The sequence below is a fragment of the Carlito syrichta genome, unplaced genomic scaffold (genome assembly GCF_000164805.1).
Source record: "Carlito syrichta isolate Samal-C Ts95f unplaced genomic scaffold, Tarsius_syrichta-2.0.1 Scaffold303144, whole genome shotgun sequence".
Classification (NCBI taxonomy): domain Eukaryota; kingdom Metazoa; phylum Chordata; class Mammalia; order Primates; family Tarsiidae; genus Carlito; species Carlito syrichta.
Genome location: NW_007247240.1, coordinates 686,449 through 700,696, shown reverse-complemented (window position 1 = coordinate 700,696; position 14,248 = coordinate 686,449). Strand labels below are relative to the sequence as shown.

Genomic DNA, 14,248 nt, shown 5'->3' with positions numbered 1-14,248 from the left:
GCCGCCTCGCCGCGGGGCCGCGGGCCGCCGCCCTGCCCTGCCCTGCCTGTCCTGCGCTGCGCGAGTGTGGGAGTCTTTAGGACGTCCTGTCGCCGCCTCTGGCGTCCCTCGACGCCTGGGCTGCGCTCCTCGGTCGGGGGCGGAGCAGAAACAGACGTGGACAAGCTCCCACGTCCAGCTGAAAACCTCCCGGGTCTTGTCTTCCCAAAAACACGAACAGGAGGCCGTTTACTGCTCTGCAGCAGATTTCTGAAAACTCTTGTCAGCTTGTCTTTGTGGTTAGCTCTCGGTGTTGGCAAATGACTCCGTGTCGCTTTATCTCACGACGCTGGAAATTCTCTCCTCCTTTACAGATGGAATTAAAGTGCGGGCCCTACGTTCCGAAAAGCAGGAAGGCCGGTTTACTAGCGAAATCCACTTGTTTTAGTTTTGGAAATGCTTTGCATAAAAGAGGAGTATACGAGCTCCAGAGAGGCTTCACAATAGTAGTCACATGACTGACTGTATTGGTTTGCCTTACAGGAAGGAAAAGGTCAGCAAAGCAGCCTGAAACCATTTCCATGGCTGAACTCAAGAGTCTGTTAATACTCACCAGGGAACACTTTTTAGATCGTTTTGATGCTGCGATTCCTAAAGTGCTTCTAAGAAATACAGGCAAAAATATATTAAGTGGTAAGTTCTTTATTACTTTAAATTTCAGTTCTTTTGTGTGTGTGTAGTATCTATGACAGTTATTATTTATTAAAACTTATAAAATATATTGGTCAAATCAGAATGAATTTTGTAAATTTAAACAGTGATACATATTTATATATACAAGTATGTATGTACATATGATGGACTGTATTTCTCGTCATTTAAACATTGCAAAGTTTCTGATAATTGTTTTTGAGCAGAGGAAGAAGCGTTTTAAGGTGGTCCCTCTCATTAGCCTTACTAAGCTACTAGAGTGGGTGGATTTCTGTGTTACATTTTCATGAAGTGTGGAAAGCAAAACCCACACAGTGAGTTTAATAGAGAGAAAACTACATGTGCTGAGCTGCTCCACCTCTGCCATTCATTGGAGTGGGAATAGTCACCAAACTTCACCAAGGGAGCAGGAAATCATTTTAATATTTAATTGGATTTCTTTTATTTTTCGGTTCTGTTGTGATGAAATTGAATAGAGTGAAGCTTTTCCAGCTCTAACAAGGAGACATTTGAAGATTGCCTGACAGTTTTCGATGTACAGGACAATTTTTTGTTTTTATTCTGTGAGAATCATTTTTACTGCATAGGTTATTGGGAAAATGACCACAACCATGTTTGTTGAGTGTCTTTCTGTGTGTGACATCGTGAACGTACACAAAAATGTAAAAATCATGATCCTTTGCTTTCAATGGGCTTATGATCTATCTGGAAAGCAAGATATAGTACCTTGTTTAAGGACACAGCTCTGGAGCTGGACTTTCAGGGCTCAAATCTCACTTTTGTCCCTTGTCAGCTGAATGTCTTTGGGCCAGCTATTCAACCTGTCTACACCTCTATTTTCTCCTGTTCAAAGTGGGAGTATTAACATAACCTACTTACTAGGGTTATTGTGAGGATTAAATGAGTTATCTATGTGAAACACTTTGAGCACCAAGTATCCAAAAAAGCATTGTTTGTATTAAGTTTACTTGTCAGTACCCAAGTTGAAGAGCTATGCAGTGTGTCGGAAAGATGCTGGAGACTTGCTGGGCTGCTTGCGGGCTGCCAGCTCCGAGGTTACAGGGCAACACTGGAGCAAGACCAGCGGACGGCTTGTTTTCTGACCACCTTGAGCCTCAGCTTGTTTGTCTTTAAGTTAGGAATGATAAAGGTTGACATGATTGTGTGAGCCCGTGGGTTCGAGACCCGCCTGGGAAGGCAAGACCTCATCTCTACAGTAAATCAAAAAATCAGCCGGGCGTGGTAGCACATGCCTATAATTCTGGCTACTCGGAAGGCTGAGGCAGAAGGATCGCCGGAGCCCAGCAGGTCGAGGCTGCGGTGGCCGGGAGCGGCCACTGCACTCCAGTCTGGGCGACAGTGAGACTCCAACTCAAAAAAAAAAAAGGTTGACATGAAGATTCAATTATTTGTAAACTGCTCCGGAAGTTGCCTGGTATAAGGTACCCGCTGGTTAAATAAATAAATGTATATGAGTTTTGAGGAGAGGACTGTAGGGAAGAATAGTCACAGGAGGCCGGTGGGGGGCTAAGGGACTTGATGTGGGTCTTGAGTGATGCCTAAGATCTAGACAGAGAGAGGATAGAATTTGCTAGGCAGAAATAGCCCCAAGCTCAGAGCCATGGAGTCAGCAAGGCTGAGATGGAGAGACTGGTTTCCTGGAGGGTCTGTACAAGAGAGAAGGGTTGACAGGTGGGAAAGGGCACAAACAATCGCTGGGGCTTTTATGTAAGTGTAAGAAAATGTATCTTAGAGCTACCTGTACCGAGCTACAGGAGTGCCCATCTCAGACTGTCCCGCTTCTTTGCTTAGACCTTTTTGACTGAGCACATGGAGTTGCACACAAAATGTGTCATCCTGAGTGTGGCCTGTGATAACCTCTCAAGAGGGCTGGCCTCAGACCAGATATTCTAGCCCCTCACTGTCGCCTCTGTTTCCTCATTGCTGCGGAGAGTCCTGCCTTTCCTTGGACGTGTCATACCCTTTCCACCTCAGAAGCTTTGCGCATGCAGTGTTCCCTGCCTGGACTGCTTTTCTCCTCGCCTTTGCCTGACTGCCTGTTAGTCGCTCCTAGGTTTTGATTAGGTGTCCCTTTCTCGGAGGCGTTCTCAGCCCTTCCTCAGTGTGCGTTGTTGCCTGTTGTTCTCGTTCTCCATGGCTTTTCTTCAAATTACTGATCACATCTTACAGTATGTTCTGTTTGTACCATTGTGTGTCTTAAGTTTCTGTCTTTCTTCTAAGCTCTGTGCTCTCTGAAGGTAAGGAGTGGGCCTGTTTGCTTTGTTCAGGACCACCAGAGCCTCACACAGTATCTGGCACACAGGAGTAAGCTCTCCCCCACATAGTTGTTGAACACGTGGAAAAAACCCTGAAGACTTGGAGAACCTGAACTGAAATTCGGCAGGTTATACACTTGAACATCACTCCTAAGAATGAAGTTTTTACCATCTTTTGTAGTTTTGATTTGAATAAGTACATGACATGTAAATTCCATAGCCAAAGAAACAGTAAGGTCAGTTGTGTATTTTATTCTCACCCATTATTTGCAGCCGTGCACCTTAAAAATTAATAGCAATTGGTAGAGTTATTTACAGGTAAAATCTCTAGTCTGTGTAACAAGTGACAAGTCAGTATGTAGAAAAAGCCTAATCTAATCATTTTATTTGTTCATGGTTATAAAGTTGCTGAAGACTTTCACAGTGTCAGTTGTGATACCTGAACTCATAACACAGTAACTCTTTCCTTTACCTAGGACCATCATATGTTTTCCAGGTAGTTCTGCACATATGTTTTCCAGGTAGTTCTGTAAGGTCATTATTTTATTATTTTAAACATTTTAAAGGAATCTTCCAGTATGTATTTACAATTCTTGCTTTATTAAACAATGCTATGTATAATATTATTTTATACTATGTATAATATAAACTTTTCTTTGCAGTTTATGCATATTTAGGTGCATAAGGTTATAATGGCCTGTATTCATTAACCACATACTGTCACCAGTGAGTTGTGATTTTGTAGGTTAGTTTTCCCTATTTCCCGCTTGCAGTGGTTCTATTTCCCTGTGTCTCCTATAAAATAAAATGCTTGCTTTTTTAAAAGCAGTATTCTTGGTTTCTTAGTAAGCCTTTGTGCTTTTTGGTTGTCAGCATGACCTAGTGTTTTGACTGCCACATGCGTATAATATATTTTATTTTTGTGTAAGAATTAAATGATTTCCCCAAAAGACATGACACATGGATATTTGTCTACTCATTTCTTAATATTTAGCCTTTGTCATTTGTTTTTAATGTAGGTTGTGCAATCAAAGTTAGTAATTAGTTATATTGTAATATTGAGGAACCATTTAATGTTTATTATTATTTAAGATGGCTTGCATTCTTTTATGAATTCACAGCATGGAGTTGTGTGGAACTGCTAGGGGTTTTCTTCTTTATACTCTTAGTGGAAAGCCATGTTAACATTCAGAAGTATACATTTTATTATAAAACTTATTATTCTATAAAATGGTATTTCACCACCTTTACTAAGAAATGGGAAATGTATTTGTATGGTGTTTAGTGAGGGCAATCCAGTTTAGGTATTGAAATATTTTGAAATATTCAAGTTTAAATGGCTTAGCAAGTAAAGAGAAAATAACATGCAATTGACTTCCATTAAAAAATAAAGCCTCTGTTTTTTTTGTTTTATTTTTTGTTTAAAAGTTGCTTTACCAGATTATCATTTTGTAGGATCCTCAAACTATATAAGATGGGTATTTTTGTCAGTGTTGATGGTTAGTCAAACAACCACATCCAATAATTTTTAGTCAATTTATTAAAACCGTGTGTAATAGCTCAAAATAATTTTGAATCCAGATAGCTTTGTAGTCCAAAAAGTAACACAATTAGCAATTTTGCCAGTGTTAAAGCATTTTGGATATATTGATAACTTCTAATGAGAATGGAAGCTATCCCTTTAGGTTTTCATTGACAATCTCAGCATGAGTTCACTGCAACATATTAGGTAGAAAGATAAGCACACTCTTTCATTTGATATTTGATTAGTAGTAAGATAGCACTGAATGTTAGTGATTTGAAAGTGTGTGTATTTGGGCATCTTAACATTAGTAGATAAGTGAGAATTATTTCTAAAGCAACCTTTACCAGAAAATATTATAAGTTATTATTCTTATTGTACTTTTGAGAATGAGGTCATATCTTTTTAAAATACATGGAATTTTTCAGTCTGCGGGAATGAAAATTACACAGTATATTCAATATATTCTCTACAGAGTTGCCTCTTTTTCATTCAGAACAAATTTCACAAAAGGTAGCAAAGTGATGCTTTTATTCTACACGAGTCCTAATAGGGCTAATTCAGTTTTCTGAATTCCTACTCATAAATTTTACTATAAGGAGATTTTACTTTCATTCCTGACAGACTTTTCTATGGCATTTTGTACATTCAGATGATCAGAGAGGTGATCACATGCTAAAGGTGAGTTTTGCATAACTAACTCATCATGTCTTTCTACACACATATATACACACAGATGTATGTACAGATCTATAAATACACATTTTTATAGCAAAATTTATTATGTCTGTACCCTTCAGCACTTATGTGTGTGTCTTTCTCTTTAGACTTCAGTCCCGTTGAACCTGATTCCTCAAGTCTAATGGAAACCAATTCTCTGGAATGGCCAGAAAGGCATGTTCTCCAAAATTTGGAAACTTTTGAAAAAGCCAAACAAAAAATGAGGTAATATTTGAATCTGTAGTAAAGCCTGCTATAGCTCAGTATTTGTAAGTGAATTCTTTTTTTCTTAATCCTTAAATTGTGTTTATGAGATATAAGTAATTTATACTTTTATTATAAAAGAAATGCATGAAGAAATACTAGAAGTCGATAGGTAATCAGTAGAGTAGTATGTCAGTTAAAAGGGAAATGCACATATTTCTCTGTCTTGCACTTGCACTTTCTGGGTATATGTAGTCATGGTGAACATTTGGAGTATAGCTTTCCAGACCATCTTCATAGACTTACACAAGTTTGTGAATATATACGAAAGACTTATGACAGGAGCATGTAAGATGGAGTGGAAGGACTCTCCTCGTTTGAACCACTTTGAGCTGTTAATGTATTTGTATAGTTCCGATTAACCAACTCCAGGAGGTGGGGTTTATTTTTGTTTGATTTTTTTGGTTCAGAACACAGTAGGCACTCAGTATATAATTGTTGAATGATTAAATTTAAGAGAGATTTAGTTTTCTTAAATTGCTTTTCTCCAAAATATTGCAAGTCACATGTTTATTTTTAACTCCTCTGTTGATAGCACGTTACAGCTTGATACAGCATTTTTTTCAAACATGTCAACAGATAATTTATTGAGCACCAACTGTGTGTCAGGCACTGGGAGTATGAGGAGCACGAGCTATGCAATGCCCTTCGTCTTAGAGCTTGCCGTTTAATGGGAGAGACCGTTGAAAGGAAGCAAGCAGCCGTTGAGTAAATATAATACCGTGTGTAATGAGTGAAACCAGGGGACCAAGGGAGAAGCCTTTGATTTGCTGTGGGTAGGGAAATGGTGCTAACTTAGATGGCCAGGGAACATCTGATCTGAGACCTAATGTCCGAATGGGTGGGGCACATTTAGTCACACAGTACCAAATAGTCCCCATACAGAGTTGGAAGTTACAGCTGAGTCTAAGTGCATCGGGGAGCTTCTGGAGGATTTCCACTAATGAAAGATAGGATCTGATTTTGCAAAAACTTTCCTTTTTTTGTTGCAAAGTAAAAGCAAGAGGGAGAGATGGAAGCCGAGATATTTGTTAGGTAGCTATTTCTGTAGCCTGGGAGATAACTGTGATCTCAGACCAGAGCAGTAGTGGTGGGGAACACACTTGGGCTACATGATGTTGGTATGCTGGATAAAAGCTTCCTATGATGGGTTGGATGCAGGAGAGAGGGATAACTTAGCTTTCTGGCTTGAATAGGGTGAGAGTGGAGTTTCATGGGGGAGATTTGTAGGAAGTTGAGGTGAGGACAGCTTCAGGGAGAATTCTTCTTCGGGAATGCTGAGTCTGAGCGATGAGTTATCCAGGTGGAGATAACAAGTGGACTCGGGGGAGATCTGGAACTCGGCTTGGAGTTAATAGGAGTTTTCAAACACATGATAGTGGGTGAAATCACTTGGTGCGACTGTTAGGAGCTTCAGACTGTTCCTTGAGGACCCCTGGTATTTACAGGTTAGGGAGAGGAAGACAAGACAGAAGAATAAGAAGAGACCAGGTTGCCCACAAAAGCACCTCACTTTCTTGCCTACCAATTTTAGAGGATATTTTATGACTTCCACTGTGAAAGATGAGGAAATTAACACCCCTATTTTCTTTCCTTTTTATCCTCCCTGTATCTCTAAACCTTATGTTATTTGCAGTAGACAATTATTTTTCTTCGTAGTCTTTTTTTGTTGTTGGTTTCTTGGGAGGCTCACTCTGTCTTCCAGGCTGGAGTGCATTGTGGCATGATCATGGCTCACCACAACCTTGACCAACTGGAGTCAGGTGATCCTTCTGCCTTAGCCTTCCGAGTAGCTGGGACTATAGGCATGCACCACTATGTCTGGCTAATGTTTTTTATTTTTTTTTTGTAGAGACGATGCCTTGCTATGTTGTCCAGACTGGCCTCCAACTACTGGGCTCAAATAGTACTCCTGCCTCAGCCTCTCAAAGTGTTGGGATTACAGGTATGAGCCACTGTGCCCAGCCCTGGGCTGACTCTACCTGTATAGCTGGTATCCTGGCATTTCTTTTGATCACTTTTTAGGTTAGTTTGTTTTCTGGGATCTCATATTTTAGAGAGAAGTCTGATGCCACATGGATTTTTGTTCCTTAATGGTTATTTTATTTTGTTTGTATGCCTTTTAGGATTTTCTGTTTTCTTTTTTTTTGAGTTGGAGTCTCACACTGTCGCCCAGACTGGAGTGCAGTGGCCGCTCCCGGCCACCGCAGCCTCGACCTGCTGGGCTCCGGTGATCCTTCCACCTCAGCCTTCCAAGTAGCTGGAATTACAGGCATGCGCTACCACGCCCGGCTGATTTTTTTGATTTATTGTAGACATGAGGTCTCGCTGCCCAGGCGGGTCTCGAACCCGTGGGCTCAGGCAATCCACTCACCTCAGCCTCCCAAAGACGCGGGATTACAGGCTGAGCCACCGAGCCCGGCTTGTTTTCTTTAATGTTCTGGAATTACATGAGGCCATGGTATAGGATGTTTTCGTCTGTTTTGTCTTTTTTTGGCTTTAGGAAACATTCCGTTATTTCTTCAATAATATTCTTTCCTTCATTGTTTTTCTTCTTCTTTCTCTGAAATACCTGCTTTAATTACTAGGGGGAGACCCCCCCCCCAAAATGGAATAATCTTTTGGCAGGCGGGTCACTTGTAGTGCACTCAGAATTTGTTCCTCCAGATCAAACGGTCAACCAGTTTTTATGTGGAAGTTTTGAGAAGGTTGCATCATGATTTGTGGAAGAATCGTCTTGAGCTGTGGCAGATAGATGTCTCGGGTTCTGTATAAATACAGACTACACGTTTCCTATTACATCAACCTGTAAAATGAGTACATGTAATATTCATTAAGAACCTTTGTGAGTCACTATTAGTGAATAGCTATATAGCAACTAAAATAAAAATACAGCTCCTACCCTACTGGAACATGAAGTTCAGAGAAAACATTTGTGTGTTTTCTTGTTTGACTATTTTTATTAGATTTCTACTTTCAATTTAAAAATACAGGACTAGGAAGAGGAAAGATTCACTGTCAGTATGTTATTGGTCCCTAATTTATACAAATACAAGTCTAAAAATGGTGATATTTTAATCACATAATTATCAGTAAAAATGCTTAATTTGAGTGATAAATGAGAGTGAAGTAGTTGAATTAATATAAAGTTAGGAAATTAATTTTCTTTGTAGATACTGAAAAATTTTATTTATGTCATGGTGACAGAGCTAGGGTGACCTGTAATTCAGTGCTTTAATAAAACCTCTAGCAGTCTCTGAAACTAAAGTATTTTCCTTCTAGTTTTTAAAACTTTCTGTGACTGTTTTTGGGTTATAGAGTGATAGAGTAGAAATAGTACCTAATTTTAAGTCAGTCTAGTTCTAACTTTTTTTTTCAAAGAGCTGTGTCACCCTGGGTCTATAACGTAACCCATTATGTGTTGGTCTCTTTATTTGAAAAATAGATATAATAGTTGTTTTTCAGGCTTTGTATGCTGATTTTCATTTTACAAAGTACTTATTTTTAGTTGTTACTTAATTTTGATATAAGACTTGTTTCATCTTTTTCGGTAAAATTTATGAGGAGTAAGAATATATTGTACGTAAAGTACTTTGAAAAATATAAAGTCCTGCATATATTTTAGATATGATAAGGATTCAGTGCTTATTCATAAGATCATAATCATGACCAGAAGAGACCTTCAAGACATTTCTGATGATGGTCTCATTTCATGATTGTGCTTCAAGTAATCTTCCAAGTTCGTGGAAAATTTGAGCATTCAGTCCCTGCCCTCAACAGTTTACAATATTATGGGGTTTCAGAACGTACAAGACAGTTTCAATTTAAATTTTGATGAATTTCAAAGTTCGCACTACTGGATAGTGGGCCACCATTTACAGATAATATAATTATTTTTATTTTATTTAAGTAGTAGAATCAATGACATAGTAACTGCAAGTTTCATTGTGACCTAAAGATTTTCTAAAATGTAGGTGGAAACTGATTTGCTAAGATTTTACTTTATTGTCTTTCCTAGGTGTTTAATTCCTCAGTTTCCTTGGTGCATTTTTCTGGCTTCTGCTCGCATCAGTTTTTCCTGACTATGGTGAATTTGAATCCCCTTTTAATCCATTCACATAACATTATTTTCTCAGAGCCGGCTCTTTACCTCGTTCCTCTGAACAGTTGCTGGGCCACAGAGACGGTCCTCGGGACTCCATCACCTTGCTGGATGCCAAAGAGTTGCTGAAGCACTTCACCTCCGATGGGCTGCCAGTCGGGGAGCTGCGGCCGCTGCCGATTCAGAAGGGGCAAGTTTTGGACTGGCAGTTTCCGGCTGACTGTGCAGACTTACTTTTAAGTAGCATTGCCTCTCTTCTTCTCAGCTGACTGCTGCCCTGCGCTGCTCAGGCGGCACTTGTACTTTGGTTCTGAGTGTTTGTTGGTTGGCCCTCCTCCTTGCACTGGGCTCAGCCACACGTCCTGATGTTTTGTGGCGTTGAACACAGGGGAGGGAGACAGGAATACGTGGCCTCTGCATATTCCCTGTAGAAGTCAGTAGCTTCTACTGTATGCTAAGGGCACTACTTCTTAGGAAAAAATTAGAATGTGACTTGCAAACATGTTGTTAAATTGTCTTTCCTGTGTTACTCTCTCTTTTTCTTTTTTTGCCTCTACATGGCAAGAGTGTGATCCGTCATGCCTAATAGTGGCAAAAAGCACAACCTTTTTAACTCAAGGGAGTGGGAAAGTATCATAAAAATGCTTTTGAAACTATCATTAACAAGTATGATTTCAGTGTCCACGTGAATAATGGAATTTGAATAATGGATAATTTGGCTTCCAAGATAGTTTCCACTAAGTTGCTAATTATAAATGCTAGCTGTTGCTGAAGTTGACAGAATTACAGGTAAAATTGTGACATCAAATACTTGTGAGAAGCCGGGCTCGGTGGCTCAGCCTGTAATCCTGTGCCTTTGGGAGGCTGAGGTGAGTGGATTGCCTGAGCCCGCGGGTTCGAGACTCGCCTGGGCAACTTGGTGAGACCTCATCTCTACAATCAAAATGAGCCGGGTGTGGTAGCACGTGCCTGTAGTGCCAGCTACTTGGAAGGCTGAGGCAGAAGGATCGCCGGAGCCCAGCGGGTCGAGGCTGTGGTGGCTGGGAGCAGCCACTGCACTCCAGTCTGGGTGACAGAGTGAGACTCCAACTCAAAAAAAAAACTTGTGAGAATTAAATAATTTGCTCATTACACATTTGCACATTTCTTTTTTATTGTTAACTCATTACTTTGAAAACCTTACAAAGAACCTTAAAAACTAAGTACAAATGGAAAAATTGTAGATCACTTTGATCACTTTTACAAAGCTTGATTTGAATTACACTGTGATAAATATTGATTTTGAAGATGAATTTCAGAAAGGATTTATTTGTAAGTAGTTGTGTCTCAAAAATATCGTTAGAACCTGGTTGCCTTTACGTGTGTATTCACTAGGGGGAGAGAGAGGCAGCAACTTTGAAAACTTCAGGGTCTTAGTGACATAAAAACTGTATAAATTTTGAGTCATTTTTCTTTTCTCATCACTGAGCGCTTGGTAACCGTTTTGTGGCAACCAAGAACGTGAAAGGTGCGCTCATTCCATGTATTTGGTTGCTAGTTCCTGTCCTTTGACATCATTCGTCACAAACTGACAGTCGGGTGGCTTTGCCAACACCGAAGTATGTTCGTTTAGATTGTGCCTTTTCTTGACTTGACCATCTTTCTAGATGCCATGTAGGGGAGATATAGTTCATTCTTTCTGGAGTTGAAACTGCATGAGCTGTTAAGGAAAGTTTGGTAGGATTCCTCGATGTTAGTAAAGAACTGCATCTTCATCAAACGTTATCTTCTGTCAGCATTAGAATTGAGGAACGAGCTTTCGTGGCAATGAATCAGGAACCTTTGTGCTCTTACAGGAGCCATCCAAAATGTTGTGTTACATTCAACAAGTGCAAGCATGACTTTTGTGTATATACCCAGGAAATAATAAACATTGACAAAATACATACTCATTAAAATGTTTCTTTCAGAAAGAACGAATTGTGAGTGAAATTAAAAATAGGCATAGTTGCTTAGAGGGATTGAAATTAGAACTGAGAGACAACATGGTAAAGGAAAGAAGTAAAGTGCTAGATACTTAAATATCACAAAATTATTTTTTAGTAAAAAAAATTTTTTTTAGTCAGTGTCTCACTCTGTCACCCAGACTAGAGTGCAGTGGCATGCTCACGGCTACTGCAGCCTTGACCTGCTGGGTTCCAGTGATCCTTCCAAGTAGCTGGAACTACAGGTGTGTGCCACCACACCCAGCTAATTTTTTTGTATTTACTGTAGAGACGAGGTCTCCGTGTTGCTCAGGTTGGTCTTGAACCCGTAAGCTCAGGCAGTCCTTCGCCTTGGCCTCCTGAAGTGCTGGGATTATAGGCATGAGCCCACCGTGCCCGACCTACACAATTTTTCTTTAATAGTCATGAAAATACCTGGGTTATTGTAACTTACTGGTGTTACTTTTGTGGAATACTTTAAATGGATGCATTTGAATATAAAGTCTGCCGTTTTAGAATTTGTGAATTGGCATGTGTCTTACACCTTAATGTAACCATTTTGATTGCTTATTATAGTATCTCAGATAATTTTCAGTGGCAGAAGGATAGTTTTCATTACTGATGCCAAAGGGGGGGAAAGGTGATAGCAAATTTATTCCTTTCCTTTCTACATACCATTTTCAACTCCTGAATTCACCTGGTATTCATTCCACCTTTAACTAATTAAAGACCACTGTTGCATAATTCCCCACTCCTGTCTCACAAGATCTGAGCTTGAGGACCCTGATTCACCACATCAGAACAGTGGTTTCTAAATCAGGCAGGGAGGAGTCACCCAGAGAGCCTGATCTGATTGCCGTACCCGTATTTCGCTACACCCCTGCAGGTCTGGATGTGGAAGAGGTTGAATGCGAATGTTTTGTGTAAACTTGACACATGATTAGTTCTGACATACCTGCCAGTTGAAAACCCACCTCTACCTCAGAAGAACAACTGAAGTCAGCAGGTTGTCTCTATACCTTCTGGTATTTAAGACGTTGCTGACTGTTAAAGTAGGTGTTGAGATAGTCGCATTCTCAGGCAAAGGAAATAGGAAGTAGATATTTCTGTTGTTGCCAAATATTCAAGTTGACTTTAATAATTCCCCTGCTAAAGGGATTTAATTAAATGCGTAAACATTAGCTTCTTCCTCCTGGGGGTGGGAGGAAGTCTTTTAGGACTAATACTACCTCTTGAAATTCCATTGTAGATCATATTCCATTTTTGGTTATCCATTTCTCAGAATAGTTTTGTGCAATAAGTAATATCTTAACTTAAATGAGGCCAGAAAGTTTAAGTGAGAAAACCCGTTGGCCTCACCTCTGTTCATTCTTGTGCTTTCTGGTGGCCCGTCACCTGGATCCCATAAGATTAAACTGTGAAGGGGCAAGTCAGATGTCAAATGTGTTTCTTCTGACATTGTGTTTAACTTTCTCTTTGTTGTTAAGTAAACCTTAAATACAAATGGAAAACTTTTTGTTTCAGGGAAAAGACTTTTGTTCTGACGCCAGAACTTAGTCCTCGGAAACTTCAGGTCTTGCCTTTTGAGAAAGCCTCAGTATGTCATTATCATGGAATTGAGTAAGTTCTGTTGACACTTTATTCTTCTGCTTGGTATTGATGCAGGTTCTCCCGTGTGTGTGAAGAGTGACTGTAATAAAATAATATAAATCAAGACAGAGCCAAAGAGAATGTGTCAAAAACCTCAAAAGGCAGTGTATACATAAATAATTTGCCTTCTGTTAAACAAAAGGTTATTTGATGATTCATCAGTTTTGCAGATTTAAACCCTCTATTATTAGGTTACTAGATATTTTAATCAGAATCATTTTGGTCCCTATGTTATAAATGCATATTTACACTATGAGTCATGTTAATATTTTCTGGCCATTAATTACATTGTAGTTGCTCAGAAAGTATTAGATGGGGTCCAGCAATATCAATACTAGGTACTTTCCCAAGAGAAATGAAAGTGTATCTCCATAAAAAGGCTTGTACAAGAATACACATATGAATAATTGTATTATAAGTGGGAGTATAGATAAATAAATCCTGGTATATCTATCAATACAAAGCAATACTACTCAGCAATAACAAGGAACAAAGTATTGAAAGGCACAACAACGTTAAGTATCTGTGTGTGAAAAAAACTGAAATGAGAATTTGAGAACTTTGAAATGAGCGACAGGAAGTGCAGCATTCAGTAACAGATCGTTTCTGTAAGAAGTCCTGTATGGAATGCTAGCTTGAATCTGAATGGTGAGATGAGAATTGTAAGTTGTTTTGGGAACAACAGATAGGCGGCTCAGAGATAACTCCTGAGTCATAGAAAGACAAATGCCACTCTTCCCGGTTTTTGCTTTTATTTCTGGTACTTGAAGAAAGGGTTCCTTGTTGAAGAAGAATATTATTCTCTCCTTAATATAAAAAATTTATGGGTGTTTCCCAGATAGCCTTTAATTTATTAAAACGTTGACTCAAACTATTTTTCTTTTTAGCTATATGCCCCCTTTTTTGTGTTGATTATAAAATTGTGCTTTTCATTTATACCAAGTTTACTGAATTTTTTTTTTTTTGAGTTGGAGTCTCACTCTGTCACCCAGACTGGAGAGCAGTGGCCGCTCCCAGCCACCGCAGCCTCGACCTGCTGGGCTCTGGCGATCCTTCCGCC

At 39.5% G+C, this 14,248-nt stretch overlaps 1 protein-coding gene across 1 annotated transcript in view; it reads left to right on the top strand.

Moving 5' to 3' along the window:
* MTBP (MDM2 binding protein) overlaps positions 1-14,248 on the top strand; it is a 67,877-nt gene that overhangs the window by 41,019 nt on the left and 12,610 nt on the right. Inside the window, exons 14-17 of the mRNA XM_021712240.1 lie at positions 523-672; positions 5,316-5,433; positions 9,609-9,764; positions 13,063-13,158. Coding sequence (XP_021567915.1) covers positions 523-672; positions 5,316-5,433; positions 9,609-9,764; positions 13,063-13,158 — 520 coding nt within the window. The remainder of the gene's footprint in view (positions 1-522; positions 673-5,315; positions 5,434-9,608; positions 9,765-13,062; positions 13,159-14,248) is intronic.